Here is a 16992-nt window from a genome sequence, read left to right on the forward strand (position 1 = left end):
ACCTTAAATGAGGGCAGTATAAACTAGTGACAGAAATGCTGAACAGATCAGTGTATTACTTACATCATTCTGTTCTGCCGTTCTCCTAATATGCAGGAGAATAGGATTCTTGCCACACCCTTCATCTGCTGATTGACAGTTGACTGCCTATACACAGCATGGATAGATAACTGCCAATCAGCAGCTGTGGGCGGAGTTTTCTGCTTCTCATGAATATCCAGGACTACTGAGCACATGCACATAATGGAGAGGACTACTTATTGTCCATGTTATTCAGGAGGATATCTCTGGATCAGCTGCACAGAACAACGTAAGTGATACATCATTCTGTTCAGCTTCTCTGTCACTAGTTTATGCTACACTTAGATAGGACAGCCTAAACCTGCTGACAGACCCTTTAAATACATAAATATCACATTATGTAAATTATACATTATATAGACAACATCCCTAATTCATTGAATGCAATCCCTTAAAATGACACTCCACTGAGAAGATGCAATGGATCGCAACAAAAAAAGGAAAGGTAGCAGCTATTTCCTGACCAAAAACATAACGAAGAGCTCATTTTCTGAATTTAATTCTGTGACCTGACAATTTCAGGCAATTCTTCATTCCAAAATCGTTTCAATTCAAGTGTCCCAAATCTTATAGGTGGTGGCGCTGTTGCTTTTGTCTCTATGGAAAAAGCCTGTTACTGGCAAAGTGGTGAAAAGTGGTACTGCAAGTGAGATTCAGTACATTTATAACATAGTCTTGCATTACTTTCTTTTGTCACCTTATTCCTGAGCAGGTGCTGACGGCCACGCTGGAGTCGTTCTGTCCGTGCACAGCTCCGTGGTAATAGCAGTGGTCCTAGGAAACCAGAGACATCATCTTCACATTTATAATTTACTTTACGGAAAGTACATGAAACATTTAAGTGGAAGACGGAAATGCAGAACACGGACGGAATCTGGGACGTGTAAACCCGGCTTTCTACAGAGTATGGGCACAAGCTGTAGCTAGTCATGTCATACTCCTGTCGCTTGGGTCAGATATATACTAAAGCCACCGATAAGATAGCATTGTTTGCTGTCCCAATTGTAGCTACACATGAATCTTAAAGGGATTATTCAAGCTTAGAAATACATGGCTGCTTTCTTCCAGAAACACCACTCCTGTACTCAGGTTGGGTGGGGGTTTTGCAGGTCAGTTCCATTGAAGTGAATGGAGCTGAATTGTAGTACCACATACAACCTGAAGACAGAGGTGGCGCTGTTTTTGCAAGACAGTAGCTGTGTTTTTTCTATTACTGGATAAACTCTTTATAGGGATTCTCCAGGATCTTAATATCAGATAATATGGGCTATAACAATTAAGGCCCCGTTCCCACTGAGCAAAGCTAGCGGAATTCCGCGACGGAATTGTCCGCTGCAGAATGCCGTTAGCCTCCCGCTCATAATGGGAGTCTATGGGAGGCGCGCGCTCCTGCCCTGTCCGCGCTGAAGAATGAACATGTTCATTCTTCAGCGCGTACAGAGCAGGAGCGCGCGCCTCCCATAGACTCCCATTATGAGCGGGAGGCTAACGGCATTCCGCGGCGGACAATTCCGTTGCGGAATTCCGCTAGCTTTGCTCAGTGGGAACGGGGCCTAACTGTGCAATAAAGTTACCATATTGTTCTGGTCCCTGTCACCCCACTCCTCCACGCACGCTGACATTACATCCATGTGACTATATCTATGACACTACTCAGTAGTGGAGGGTATCAGGACCCAGAACCCCTTTAAAGAAGTCTTCTCCAATCCCCTGATCTGGGTTTTAATATATATACCTAGGGGGCGATTTATCAAACATGGTGTAAAGTGAAACTGGCTCAGTTGCCCCTAGCAACCAATGAGATTCCACCTTTCATTTTTCAAAGAGTCTGTGAGGAATGTAAGGTGGAATCTGATTGGTTGCTAGGGGCAACTGAGCCAGTTTCAATTTACACCCTGTTTGATAAATCTCCCCCCTAGTATATAAATTTTTTTTATTAGTCTTTGTTGTGCCATTCCTCTGTTATTCCTCCTGGAAATATATGAATAAACTGACAAATGGGTGTTACCATTCTACTTGACAACAGGGTGTATCCCTACACACACACAGAGAACATTCCACAGATGGATCGGCTCGAGATCTGGGGGGATCTCTTTTCCCTGTCCCTTATTCCAAAACAATATATGCAGTGTGGCCCCCGGGGCATTATCCTGCTCATAGAGGCCATCGCCATGAAGGGGGCACTTGGTCTGTACAGGTAAGTGTTTTGGTGCGTTTACACGCAGCGATTATCGTTTGAATTTTCGCGATAACGATGGCATTTGAGCGATAATCGGCTCATTTAAACACAGCGAACGATCAAACAACGAGTGAGAAATCGTTCATCATGGTCTTTCAACATGTTCTCAAATCGTTGTTGGCTGAAAATTTGCAGATCACTTTGTCTAAACAGTCTTTCACAGATTCCCCCGAAGTGTGAGATGGGCTTCAGCGATCTTAAAACGATCGCAATAACGATATTTTTCAAAATATTTAAAAACAGGCATAACAATAATAACGAATTTTTCTAACGATTAATCCCTTCGTCTAAACACTGATCGTTTTAAAAATCGTTGCTTCCAAATCGTTAAACGATCGATTGGGCATTATGCTGCGTTTACACGGAGCGATAATTCGCCCAATCGATCGTTTAACGATTTTGAAGCAACAATTTGGTTCAGGGTTTACACGAATAAATCGTTAGAAATATCGTTAAAAGTTTTTAAGATCACTTAAGCCCATCTTTCACATAGGGTGAATCTGTGAGACTGTTTACACAAAGCGATCTGCAAATTTTTTGCGAACGACCAACGACGATTTGAGAATATGTTTAAAAATCAAAATGAACGATTTCTCACTCGTCACTTGATTGTTCACTGTGTTTATACGAACCGATTCTAACTTAAATGCGATCGTTATAGCGAAAATTCGAACGATAATCGTACCGTGTAAACGGAGCATTAGGCTTGCCAATTTTGCCTGCTTCCGCCTAATGACAGGCCCCACTGTCACCCAATATCAGTCTTATTCACGTCACCCATCGGTGGTTTTTATGTTCTGGTTGATCTATATATATATATACAGTGGTACCCTGGTTTAAGAGTAACTTTGTTTAAGAGCGTTTTGGTTTAAGAGCTCACAGTTTTTCAAAATTGTGACTTGGTTTAAGAGCATTGTTTTGGTTTAAGAGCTCCCTGTACTAGATGGGAGTGCGAGTTGGGGAGGGACATGGTCTATATAGCGGGGTATACAGAACTGTACTCTGACCCAGGAAGTCTCCCTCACCTTCCAAATCATAGCAGATCCACTTCAGGCTGGGGCTTACATCAGAGGACAGGACTGTGGAGGTAATCTTTTCATAGCTGTAACCCCTCTCTCCCCGGACAGAGAGCGCTGCATGTATGTGCCCACATCTGTACTGCTCAGTCCTTCATGCTCCCTGCAGTGTCTGTCAGTCCTGATGAGTCCATGCTGAACACACACCCCTTCCCCATTACTGTCATGTGACCACACAGACCTCTGACAGCAGCCCTGCTTCTCTATTCTAGCCTGTTGTACTACGCTACTGCATTATGGGGATCTGCAGTTCCATCCTCTATCTACAAACTGCGGCTGTGTTTCAGGTTTATGCCCTTACTATACATTATACTCCACATGCTGATTGCTATACTGTACAGTAACTTATAATATCACATATTCAGCGGTTTATAAATGTTTGTTTCATTTGTCTTACATGTTATTCAAAATATAAAATCATTATTCTTGGGGAGTGGAACCAATTGTCTGCCTATCAGTGATTTCTTATGGGAAAATTTGCTCGTAATCCAAGGCACCACTGTATATATATATATATATATATATATATATATATATATATATATATATATATATATACACACACACACACACACACACCCCAAAACCATTAGTAGCTATATTAAGAAATTAGCGCACGTCTGCAGATCTATATTGGTATCCTCCCGGAGAACCCCTTTAGTAATGGAAACAATCGGACATTATAAGCGATACAATGGACAGTGGCGTCTCTCTCATACATTCTTACACATCGCTCCTCATATCCGCTTTTTTTTTTACGTATTCCCCCCCTCAATCTCAGCTTCCTGGGTAACTGAGATTGATGATCTCACCATACGAGATTTAACCCTTTCCCGCCCAAACTGACTTCTACATGTGGGAAGATCGTAAGACAAAGACGTAATTGTGTCTATATCCGAAATCTTCCCAGAGACTTTATCGCCGCCTCCAAGTCTCCATATTGGGTTCTCTATCAGTAAGAAAAGCTTTGTACACTCACGCTGAAGATTATAGTGTCGCCTCCTACACCCCTGACTATGCGAGTGTCTTTATACTATGGTGGGATTTACAGTATTGCTGACTCCCATCTATGATCGTCTTCCCAGGAAGGATATTCATTCCAGGGATATCTATTACTGATCGATACACGACTCTCATGGATTCGGTAAATCGCGGCAGGGATCACTTTAACCATGTGTTACCAGTAAGAATTAACCCGTTCAATGCAAAAGAGCTTCCTCTATTTGATCCGTCAAGATTAACACGGTTAAGTGCAAGGAGGATATTGACCTCCGGATATTGTGTGTTTGCAGGAAATCCACATAAAAATCTTCTTGTAAAACAGTTATGAATAATGCAGGTTACAGGGGTTTTATATAAGATGCACTCTCAAAAAATGGACAATTACCCACAGTGCCCCCGCAGGGGAAATTAGGCATTGCACAGTTTCTGCTATTTTAACGTGTCAGCCAATGAAGTTTCCTCTTTGTATAATAAGGCACATGGCAGGCACCACTTTCGACTGTATCTTTGAGATAAAGACATAGCTGAAAATTATGAAAGAGCAGTGAGCCATTGGCTCCCTGCTCTGTCATTTCCACTCGAAAACCACAGGTTGATCTATGTGGCTAATCACAGAGTGGGGGAGCAAAGAGGTTATAATCGTAGTAAGGTGTACAAAGGGGCTAATCACAGTGTGGGGGGTATATAGGTGGACTAATTATAATGTGGGGGCATATAAAGGCTTGGGTCAGTTATGGTGTAGTCACACATAAAGGACTAACTACAGTTTGGGGGCAAAAAAAAAGTGTCAATCACAATGTAGGGGTATATAGGTGGGCTATTTACAGTGAGTAAGTATTAAAAAAAAGCCGGGGCTAATTATGGTGTAGGAGCACACAGTTTGTGGGCACTAAGTTGACCCTATTACTGTGTAGGACATAATTACCATTTGGGCAGGGAGGTTTGCATAAAGGCAAGGAGGTACTGGAAAAGTGAAGACCCTAAAAGTTTTGCCCTACAAATTCGGCAGAGATGGGTCGTAGCTGGTAATCTGGGCTGGATGGAGAAGAGAAGGCAAGTGTGGGGATATATAAAGGCCGGGGCCAATTATGGTGTGGTAGCAGCACTTAAGGGACTAACTACAGTTTGAGGCACGAAAAGTGTCAATCACAATGTAGGGGTACAAGGGGGAATAACAGTGTGCGGGTACAAATGGGGGATAACTGTAGTGTTGGTGTACAAAGGGGCGAGGGGTATATAGATGGGCTAATATAAACACTGAGGTCAATTTTGGTGTACAAGCACACAAGGGTCTAACTACAGTATGGGGGCAAGAAAAGTGGAAATCACAAAGTACAAGGGGGATGACTATCACAGTGTGCTGATTCAAATGGGGGATAACTGCAGTGTTGGTGTACAGAGGGGGGTTAAATACACCGTGAGGGTACAAAAGGGGCGATGGTTATCACAGTGTGGGGGTACAAACGGGGGGGCTAATTACAGTGTGGGGGTATTATTTGTTTAGTAATATCAATGTGATACACTGGGATTAGATAGATAGATAGATAGATAGATAGATAGATAGATAGATAGATAGATAGATAGATAGAGATCCACAGTGCCCCTTCTAAGTCACAGACAGGGCGTCAAACAGCTCCTTCAATCTGAGTTTCCAGGACCCATGTGTGCTGTATTTGGATGGAATTAGAATATAATACAGATACTAATGCAATGAAGCAAATCCTGCTGATGCTACACTAAACACCATCAGCGGTAATGACTCTCTAAGCATCTGCTGAGCACATCTGTATCCAGACGGCATGTCTGGCTATGGCTACATCTGTCCTTCTCTAACCTCGGCCTCGTCTATCATGTGAAGGCGACTATCTGTTGGCTCTATAAATAAATGTGATGTAAGTGCCCAGAGCCGGGACTCCTCACTCCTGACCTACTTAGCCGCGGCGGGCACCGCAAGAAGTGTGTCAGGAAACAGAGAAAGGGATCACTGGTCAAACCCCAAACGCGGCCGGAGTTTATCTGAGGTAGGAAATGGCCAAACAACAGCAGAAAAATACACAACGCTTGCAGTATGGACTGAAGAAGCCGCACGGGATACAGGACGTCCTGTGACCCCAGATTACGGGCGGCCATGATTTGATGTAGACCAGAAGGGGAGCTGCGGCTGGTGATGAATTATCCAAAAACCAAATAATGGCTCGTACAGGATGAGGATGCGGGTCGTGTGGGGTGAACAGACCCAGGGAAATAAACACAGCCAGCACCAGGACACGTGGACATGAGGCAATACACGGCTATGCTGACAGACGACGCTTTGTTATACAACATATGCTCCGCAACGTTTATATATAGAATTAAGCCCCATAAAAATGTGAGATACTCTGCAAAAACAATGGATTATTTTATCCTGTACTGATCCTAAATTACATCCTGTATTATACTCCAGAGCTGCAGTCACTATTCTGCTGGTGGGGTGACTGTGTACATACATTACATTACTGATCCTGTACCGATCCTGAGTTACATCCTGTATTATACTCCAGAGCTGCACTCACTATTCTGCTGGTGGGGTCACTGTGTACATACATTACTGATCCTGAGTTACATCCTGTATTATACTCCAGAGCTGCACTCACTATTCTGCTGGTGGGGTACTGTGTACATATGTTACTTATCCTGTACTGATCCTGAGTTACAACCTTTATTATACTCCAGAGCTGCACTCACTATTCTTCTGGTGGAATCATTGAATAGATAATTTACTTTTCATGTAGTGATCCTGAATAACATCACGTAATATACTCCAGAGATGCACTCACTATTCTGCTGGTGAGGTCACTCAGGATCAGTAATGTAATGTATGTACAGAGTTACATCCTGTATTATACCCCAGAGCTGCACTCACTATTCTGCTGGTGGGGTCACTGTTTACATACATTACATTACTTATCCTGTACTGAGTTACATCCTATATTATACTCCAGAGCTGCACTCACTATTCTGCTGTTTGGGATTAGTACACAATAAGTAATGTAATGTATGTACACAGTGACCTCACCAGCAGAATAGTGAGTGCAGCTCTGGAGTATAATACAGGATGTAACTCAGGATCAGTACAGGATAATATACTCCACAGCTGCATTAATTTGTACTAACCTCAGAGCTGAAATCTCTCTACAATATTTGCTAGCTTAGTGTCTGCACACTTTGATCTGATGTTCTGCATGAAGTTGCTGAATTGTGATTGCAGCTCTGGGCTACCATACAGGCTGTAATCTTTATATGGCAGGTAATGTAATGTTTATTCAACACATCCTGTTATCTTGCACCCTCTAAGATACTAGCGAGCAAATGCCAAGTACCACCCATGTATACCCCCCCACCACCACCACCGTGCCCTGTCCTACATCACTAGTGCTTAGTCTGTAGAAACCCCTATGAGCGATTACAAGGGGAAGCTCCACTGTTCATTATTTTTGGAATGGAGCATTGGAAACCCAGATAATAACAGATAACAGCCCGATTTTGGTTCATTCTCTATTCTATAGGAAACAGGAAAACAAATCTTCCAGACTCACAAACAGGACGAGGAAATGTGGGTTATCTGGGAGAAACGGATGATAAAAGGACGTTCAGATTTTAGAAAAGTGCCATGACGTAGATGAATGGGGATTAGTGATTTATGGGAAATAGGAATATCATCAATATTTACCCTAAAGAGTCCATGAGAACCTCCTCTATGGTGCTCAGCTATTCCACATTCCCTCCATTTAGGGGGCTGGGCTGTTTGTCAGTAGTACACACATAGTTACTTCCTCCCTTACTTTTCTGTCTAATCAGAGCACAGCACTTACTCCTCTCTGCTATGTCATAACATAGTGCTGGTAAAAGTTCACAGGCTGAACACTGGCACTGTACAGGGCTGATGATTTACATGGTAAAGTACTAGATGCAACATGGGGGAGAAGGGGTTCCTGATGCACGGGGCTTGCTAGGTGCTATGTGGGCAGAAAGGAAAGAAACAGCAGCATCACAGAAAGGAAAGGGTTACACTAAGGCCAGGGTTACATTCATAAGGCAGTCTGGCATTTTTTTTTTTTTTTTACAGAAACTGATGACAACTGATGCCACATAAATGCATTGGTTCTCCTATCCTTTTTTTTTCTATTCACTATCAGGCTATGTTCACATGTGAACACGGCCGGTCTCAGAAAAGATCATCCGGGCTGGTACCGCATAGACGACATTCCGGGATTCCATAGACAAGGTAACGTATTTTTTCGTATAAATTGTTGCAATCGGCAACAATGGCCGTAGTTTTATGGATATATACGTAGTGTGAACATGGCCTCAGGTTGTATGTCAGGACGCTGCAAGATATGTTCCGCCGCACGAGCCGTCCGGAGATCCGGTGGGACAACTGAATCAGCCAATAGTTTGAACTGTCCCATTCAAATGAATGGGATCAGTTCAAAGATCTGTTTTCCTCTGACACTTTGCAACTCCGCCGCATGGAAACAGCCAGATTGCTCAATAAACCCACCCTAAGGGACCTATTCCACGGGCCGAGGAGGGCCCGATTAACGATGTAAACGAGCGGCGATCTGCTAGATCGCCGCTCGTTTACTGGGCCTATTTCACAGCCCGATGATCGTTGAGCGAGGGCTGCAAGGACATCGTTACCGATGTCCTTGCAGCATCATACATTACCTGTCAGGTCTTCTCCAGCGCATCTTCATCCCCGGGTCCCGCGCTCTCTATCTTCAGAATGGCTGGTCAGCTGACCGGCCAAACTCAGTCAATCACAGGCCACGGCGGTCCCGGCCTGTGATTGGCTGAGCGCTACGTCAGCTGACCGGCCATTCTGAAGATAGAGAGCGCGGGACCCGGGGATGAAGACGCCCTGGAGAAGACCTGACAGGTAATGTATGATGCTGCTGCTGCAGCCTGTCAAATCGTCGGTCGCCCGCTGCGCACCGCTATTCAACCGTAGCGATGCGCAGTGGGGGAACGATGATTTTAGGTCTGGCAGTAAATGAACGATCAGCCGATGACACCATCGGCTGATCGTTCTCTCTATTTCACCAAATGATAATCGGCCGAATCGGGCCAAATGGGGCCGATTATCGTTACTGTGGAATAGGGCCCTAAGCCCAGAGCTGCTATTGTTGCTGCCATCACTGATAAGCTAACAGCAGACAGACTGGCTCAGCTTTAGGTACATTACCTAAGTGTTCTCTCTCTTGGACATATGCATATTTTAAGCTCTGCCTCCACTTTCTATGTTTTGTCTTGCTGTGTCTGTTACTAGAGACAGATTTGCCCTGACAACAGGCAGTGGACAGCAGATTGCAATAACAAAGCTGGACAATATAGAGAGGTCTGAAATTAAGTTATTCCCATCTTACACTAGGATATGCTTTATAATAAGTGGGGGTTCCACCTCTGGGACCCCTACTAAATCTATGACATAAGGGACCACAGCACTGTGACTCTTCACTGTTTATTCCTGCTCAGCAGTTCTTCTGGATACCAACTGTACAATGAACTGTACCCAGTCCTATTCACTTTTATGCAGTAGTGATGAAAAGCAAATAGTTGGGCACCACGTGGCTGGGGTCACATTGTTTGTTATCCCTTTAAGAGATAGGATTACCCCTTTAAGGAAAAAGCACCTACCGTCATGTTGGGTTTATGCATAATAGGAATGTCACCGGAGCTGTAGTGGACCTGTCTGTAATTCATGTGGATAAGTTGCCTGCAAATAACAATAAAGAATTAATCATAGACCCACGCTAATCCTAATCTCATATACAGTGTAGGGCAGGATATGCAGAGCATAGACTCCAGCTTTTCCCCTGTACGCACACGGTCTCCCTGATCCTGGGCTTTGATGACGAAGATGGTCTGGCGTATGTTACAGAAAAACATGGCTGCTTTTTTTCCCCAAAAAAACAGCGCCCCCCATATCTGCAGGATGCATCTGGTATTGCAGCTCAGCACATACAGCAATTTCTTATCCATTTTTGACCATGTGTGAACAAAACCTTACAGGGCATTGCACCTCAAAGTGGTGGCTACTCAAAGCATAATAATCTGACCAGCTTGCTGATGGTTTCCACATATCATCTTACACAAAAAAAGCAATATGTGATACTGTATATCACAAAGACGCTGGACTGTGCTGACTATACAGCGAAAACATGTAAAAAAAAATATCAGCTATGATGAATGAAGCCACCTGATCGCTTACACACATGGAAAGCCGTGACCTTGTATGCCCTTGGGGATGAATGCGTTAAAGGTGGCTCCGAGGAAGTATCGCTTACTGTAATAAATCTTGTTGGAGGGGGGGGATGGGTGACCACTAGGACCGCGGCAGCTCTAAACCTGAATGTCATGTTATTATGTGACCGATACACAATGAATTAATAGAGGTCAATGGGTCTGACTGGAATAGACAATGACGTGTTAGTATGGCAGCAACACTACCTGCATATATAGGCATTTTATTGATCGGGCAACACCTATTCCTTTATATCCACCAATACATATGTATGATCAGCCCACCTGAGCGTGCACGAACGGGGAAGTTCCCCCCAAAAAATTTTCTTTCAAACCAACTGGTGCCAGAAAGTGCCAGAGATTTGTAATTTATTAAAAAAATCGTAAGTCTTCCTGTACTTATCAGCTGCTGTATGTCCTGTAGGAAGTGGTGTATTCTTTACAGTCTGGAGAGCAGGAGTGGTTTTCTATAGGGATTTGCTACTGTTCTGGACAGTTCCTGACATGGACAGAGGTGGCAGCAGAGAGCACTGTGTCAGACTGGAAAGAATGCAACACTTCCTGCAAGACATACAGCAGCTGATAAGTACTGGAAGACTGGAGATTTTTCAATAGAATTAAATTACAAATTTCTGGCACCAGTTGATTTAAAAGACAAAAAAAATTGTGAACTACCCCATTAAGCTGAGAACGACTTTCCTTCAGATTTAGTTTCTTTGTTGGCAATGCCCCCACCAACTTAACACCCAAGTGCCCACCCAAGTTACACCTTGATGGAAAAGCCCTTAAAAGCTTTTGCACTCGGCATCTGTCACATTGACGAAAGCAAGAAGCTTTCCCCGCTGCCATGGCAGCCTCGTCTCCAGAGGTATACAGAAAGCAGAAGACTCCCATGGGGCCGTACACAATGGCTCACACTGCCTTCTCATTCACCGTATTAGATTATTAGTCCACACAGAGATTCTGGGAAAAATCGTTTAACGGTTTGGTCTAATCTAATCCCAAAAAGATTTTTTCAAATATAATAAAAAGCTACTCTATAATAAAAAGACTCCATAGTCTATAGGTGGGGACGCTTTTATTGGGAGGTGACACTGGTTTGGCCAATATTTCTAGTCTTGTTCAGCCTATAGCTACCTATAGGTGGCGCTAGAGAAAAAAAAATCTTTTGAAAGAACTAGTTTGCATATATTTACCTTGGAGCATTGCCAATAAGTCTCCATATACTAGCTGGATCTCCTCAATGAGAACCAGTATCCCTATTACAGATGCGTTACTTTCATCTAGGCAGCCAATACCCTGTTTTATACAGTTAGGGCCCTATTCCACCGGACGATTATCGTTTGCATAATCGTTAACGATTTCAAACGACCGCTATTGCGAAAGACCTGAAAACGTTTACTCATTTCCATTGAACGATAATCGTTACTTATGATCGTAATTGCGATCGTTTTTTCTTCGCTATTTATTCGCTATTGCGTTCGTATCTATTGCGAACGACCGAACGATGTCTTATTCAATGCGAACGATTTGCGAACGAGCAACGATAAAAATAGGTCCAGGTCTCATAAAGCGATCAACGATTTCTCGGTCGGCCGTTAATCGTTAACTGCATTTCAACTGAACGATTATAGTTTAGATTCGAACGATTTAACGATAATCTGAACGATAATCGTCTGGTGGAATAGGGCCCTTAGGGTACGTTCACACTGAGTAAAAGAAACAAAAATTCCCAGCGGAATTCCTGCCACAGACTCCGCTCGGAATTCCGCCTGCCACGAGCAGAGGCGCCCTATACTTATCATTGAGACACTGAGGACGGTGTAATTCTGAGTAGACTTCGCAGTGGGGATTCAGCTCGGAATTTCCGCCTCTTTTCCTCAGTGTGAACGTACCCATAAGGGATAATATCCCTGATGGCACCTCTAGTTTGCGGCTATCACTTCAATCACAGTAAGAAAAATTACCCTATTTTCCCATTCACCCATTATGTGTAATTAATTTAGAACCCAGCTTTGGATCAGTAGTATCACAATATATTCCATATACTGGAAAAACTTGACTAGTCCCAAAGCTGGTAATAAAAGACTCAACATCGCCCCCAACATGTTTCACCACAACAGCAATGGCATCATCAATGGTCAATGGGGGTTTTGCTGTCATGTGTCACTTGGTCGATCCATGTAATAACGACAACGATCATTGACTGATCGCGTCTTTAGGTCCTGACCTAAAATCATTGGCAACAGGATGTGCATTGCTACAGAGATGCACGGCCACGGCTGATGAACATGTAAAAAAAAAAAACTTATATACATAGCCCTTGCTGCACGATTATTGGGCCGTATATGGGAGATCGGCGCTCACTTAAACCAAGGGTCATGTAATACGGCTCTTAGGAGGGTGGAATTAGAGACACGGGGAGATTTATCAAACATGGTGTAAAGTGAAACTGACTCAGTTGCCCCTAGCAACCAATCAGATTCCACCTTTCATTCCTCAGACTCTTTGGAAAATGAAAGGTGGAATCTGATTGGTTGCTAGGGGCAACTGAGCCCAGTTTCACTTTACACCATGTTTGATAAATCTCCCCCATAGTGTCTACAGGGGAAATTTCTAATGAACGGCCTCGATCAATGAATGAATATTGTAGAGTCAGTATTAATATAAGATGTCATCGAGCTGATACATTGTTTCATTGAAATGTAATTAGACTCCGCATAAGTTCTGGCGCTTGTTGAATAATCAGTTTTCTTCCCGGCGGGTTTCGCTTACTCGTTCATTTTTGTTCCGCTTTTCTTCCTTCCAGACTCACGTCTCGGAAGCCTGAGAAAGATAATGTCATTAGAGATTGTCGTGGAGCAGGCCTGCCGTCCTCTTCCTCGCCTCCTCGGCTGGAGAGGGGGGGGAGAGGTGGGAGGCGTACAGGTTTCATTAAGCTAAAAGCATGATGGATGTCAGAGGGGAATATTCTGGCTAAAAGCCCTTAATGCTCAGACTGCAAAATCTACCACACAATGAGATCAGTGTGAGAAGAAGGGTCAGCGCAGATACCCGTGTGTGATGTCACTGCGATGATCTCATCATTCACACCAGACAAGGGCACACACATGTCTGCTAAGGTCACAGCCGGTATTACATTCTTGGCTTATATTTAATGGTGATGGAGAACGAGGGCAGAGGAGCGGTCGATGTTCATGAATGAAGTGGAGATTATTTCTTAATGGATTTACATCCCAGCAGTGATCGTATTTAATCCCTGTCCCTACACATGAGATAGATGTCAGGGCCCCAGTATCTGTCCCCCAGTGGCCCATGAAAAAAAAAAAAAAAAAAAGGATGGATCGGGCATGCAGCTCCTCTGTCCCCATGGGACGTCCCTCTCCCCTCTTTGTAATAAACAAGTAACAATCCTGGTTTATGGCGACGTTAGAAAAAAACAGCGCTCAAGCGAATATGTGCATTGTCACTGTAGTGCAAAACACCTGCAATATTTGTAAATCAGAATGGACTCCTTAACCCCCCCAAAAAAACAGCTCTAAAGTATAGGCCACTAGGTGTCTCAATTCCCTGTAATCTGCTGTTCACCCGTTGTTAAGGGAATTTTGTCCCTAGTAACAAAGACAGAACCCAGGAAGTGTAGTAGAGTAGTAGATACTTGGAACAAACTTCCTGCATATGTGGTTGGTAAATCTACAATAACAAAATTTAAACATGCCTGGGATAAACATATATATATATATATATATATATATATATATATATATATATATATCCAAAGATAACAAGAAAGGAAATACTAAAAGGGCAGACTAGATGGACCCAGTGGTCTTCTTCTGCCAACAATCTTTTATGTTTCTAGGTTTCTAAATGGAGGTGTGCCTTAGCATGTGCCATGCCCAGAAGAGGGGGAGAGAAAGACAAGGACGCTGGGCTGAGTGTGGATGCAAGCTGAGGCTTGTCCCTGAAAGGTAAATGAAGGTTTCCTTCTCATTTCTGCAGGAGTAGTCAGTGTTACATACAAAATTTACAAAAAAAATATGTCCATTAAGTTCAAACAAGGAGGGGAGATAATGGAAGCAGGAAAGAAGAATAGCTGTGCATCATAAAGGGGCACTGAGGGGCTAAATAACAGTAACACTAAAATCATCTTGCTGCAACTCTGAAGGGTTAATCTGACAAAACTGGTCAGCTTTAAAGGGAATTACCATCCTAACTAGCATAGTTATACCTGCAGGGCTTATAAAGTTAAATATTTTTGCCAATACAATCACGTACAAACAGGATGGAACTGCAGATCACCATAATGCAGTAGTGTAGTACAACAGGCTAGGATAGAAAAGCAGGGCTGCTGTCAGAGGTCTGTGTGGTCACATGACAGCTATGGGGAAGGGGTGAGTTCAGCATGGACCAATCAGGAATTGAGAATTACAGAGCTGTGCCAGTGAGACAGTGACAGAAACTTTTCTATACAGCAGTGTGAATAGCTGAGTGTAAGTGCAGGCACATTAGAGCAGCAATCTGTATAGCTGAGTGTGAGTGCAGGCACATTATAGCAGGAATGGAGATGGGAAACACATGATTTAAAAGGCGCGGGAGACTTCCAGGGTCAGAGTACAGTGCTGTAGACCCCGCCATGCAGACCATGCCCCTCCCCCACTCGCCCTCCCACCAAGTACAGGGAGCTCTTAAACCAAAGCAATGCTTTAAATCCAAGTTACAATTTTGAAAAACTGTGAGCTTCTTGCAAAACGCTCTCAATCCAAGTTATCCTTAAACCAAGGTATTAGCTAGAGATCCAGAAACTTAGTAAATGCTAATGTGCTCTAGTGTAAAGCTGCGCTAAGTATATTGATTCATTAATATGTATATCATTAATATGAGATCGGCAGGGCGCCAGCTGTTTGCCAGAGCATGGAGAGAATGGAACCACAAGCAGACAGCTCCATATATTGTGTAGTGGCCAGGTTGGGTAACTGTAGATCAGTTCCCATAGAAGTAAATGGGAGCTCAGCTGCAGTAACCAAGCACTGCCACTACACAATGTATAAAGCTGTCCGCTCCAGCCCTGTTCGCTGTGTATGCAAACGCCACGACTCTAGCAAACAAGTCATCACCGGACGTTAGCCTGAAAAATCCCTTTATGGACCACCCGCAACAAGGTTCATTTGGTTCCTGCTATTGGCAAAAGGTGCTTATGACGCTGATCCAAGATGGACTTCTGGTCGCATTTGTATTTTTATAAAAGCGCTAAGCTTCTTGAAACCTGCCCAAGTCTATCAGGCCATAAATGAGGATTACTTGGCAGCGAGACGGCAGCAGATTGGAGACGCACAAGGGAACACTTGGACGGATTCACTGTCCCTCCCAGTAAGATGGACACAGATACATATGATTCACCGACTCCTAGATTGGAGCTTTTTTGCTTTTTCCGCACTTCCTTCCTATTATCCTTTAGTCGCTCTCCATAAATTGATCGGAGATTTTCTTTTATCCCCCGACGTCCTCCGCCATAAAACACGGAGTCTGATATTTCACTTCTATGACAGGAGACAGGAAGCTCTTAAGGTCTGAAGACATCTATATCAGTGAGTGACGGCCGCTGACACTTATAGGAACAAGATATTGAAGGATGACTTGTGACATCACTATTGAGTAATGTGTGCTGCAACGTCCTGCCATAAAGTGCTGCATCTATTTACTGCACACAGGGGATGGACAATGGGGTCCCTACGGAGCACGTCACTTCTCTACCTACATTCACATGCATAGGGGGAGATTTATCAAACATGGTGTAAAGTGAAACTGTCTCAGTTGCCCCTAGCAACCAATAAGATTCCACTTTTCATTCCTCACAGACTCTTTGGAAAATTAAAGGTGGAATCTGATTGGTTGCTGGGGGCAACTGAGCCAGTGTCACTTTACACCATGTTTGATAAATCTCCCCCATGGTGTTTATCACAGCACTAAGGGCCTTGAGGAGAGTCGTAGACTTTGTAGTGTCAGTATTGAAGTTTAGTCCCATTGACAGGAATGGGACAGCGCTGCAGGAAGGTGCAGTACCAGGAGTGGCCACTACAAACCTTATGGAGCTGTGCTTGGCGAATGCTCTATCCTAAAATTCCGCACATAACTGGGGTGCAGATCCCCCACCAATCGGATAAAGAAAACCAATAAAAAAAGGGCATCAATATTAATAGAAAACTAGAACAACTTTAATACTGCCACTACACATATAATACCACCATAGTATGCACAAATAATACCGCCATACAGTACAAAAAGTGCTTGCATAATCAAATTTTACCATAT

At 43.5% G+C, this 16992-nt stretch overlaps 1 protein-coding gene across 3 annotated transcripts in view; it reads right to left on the reverse strand.

Annotated features, from left to right (window-relative positions):
• The window catches only part of ADAM19 (ADAM metallopeptidase domain 19), a 49269-nt gene that overhangs the window by 21120 nt on the left and 11157 nt on the right, over positions 1 to 16992 (reverse strand). For 2 of the 3 annotated variants that reach the window (XM_069953376.1, XM_069953385.1), the window contains exons 4-5: positions 10075 to 10153; positions 779 to 855 (exon numbers count right to left, since the gene is read on the reverse strand). In XM_069953376.1, the coding sequence (XP_069809477.1) occupies positions 779 to 855; positions 10075 to 10153 (156 nt within the window). Of the gene's footprint in view, positions 1 to 778; positions 856 to 10074; positions 10154 to 13455; positions 13532 to 16992 lie in introns of those variants that run through there. The other variant, XM_069953394.1, reaches the window with a different exon arrangement.

Source organism: Dendropsophus ebraccatus, chromosome 1, assembly GCF_027789765.1.
Source record: "Dendropsophus ebraccatus isolate aDenEbr1 chromosome 1, aDenEbr1.pat, whole genome shotgun sequence".
Taxonomy (NCBI): domain Eukaryota; kingdom Metazoa; phylum Chordata; class Amphibia; order Anura; family Hylidae; genus Dendropsophus; species Dendropsophus ebraccatus.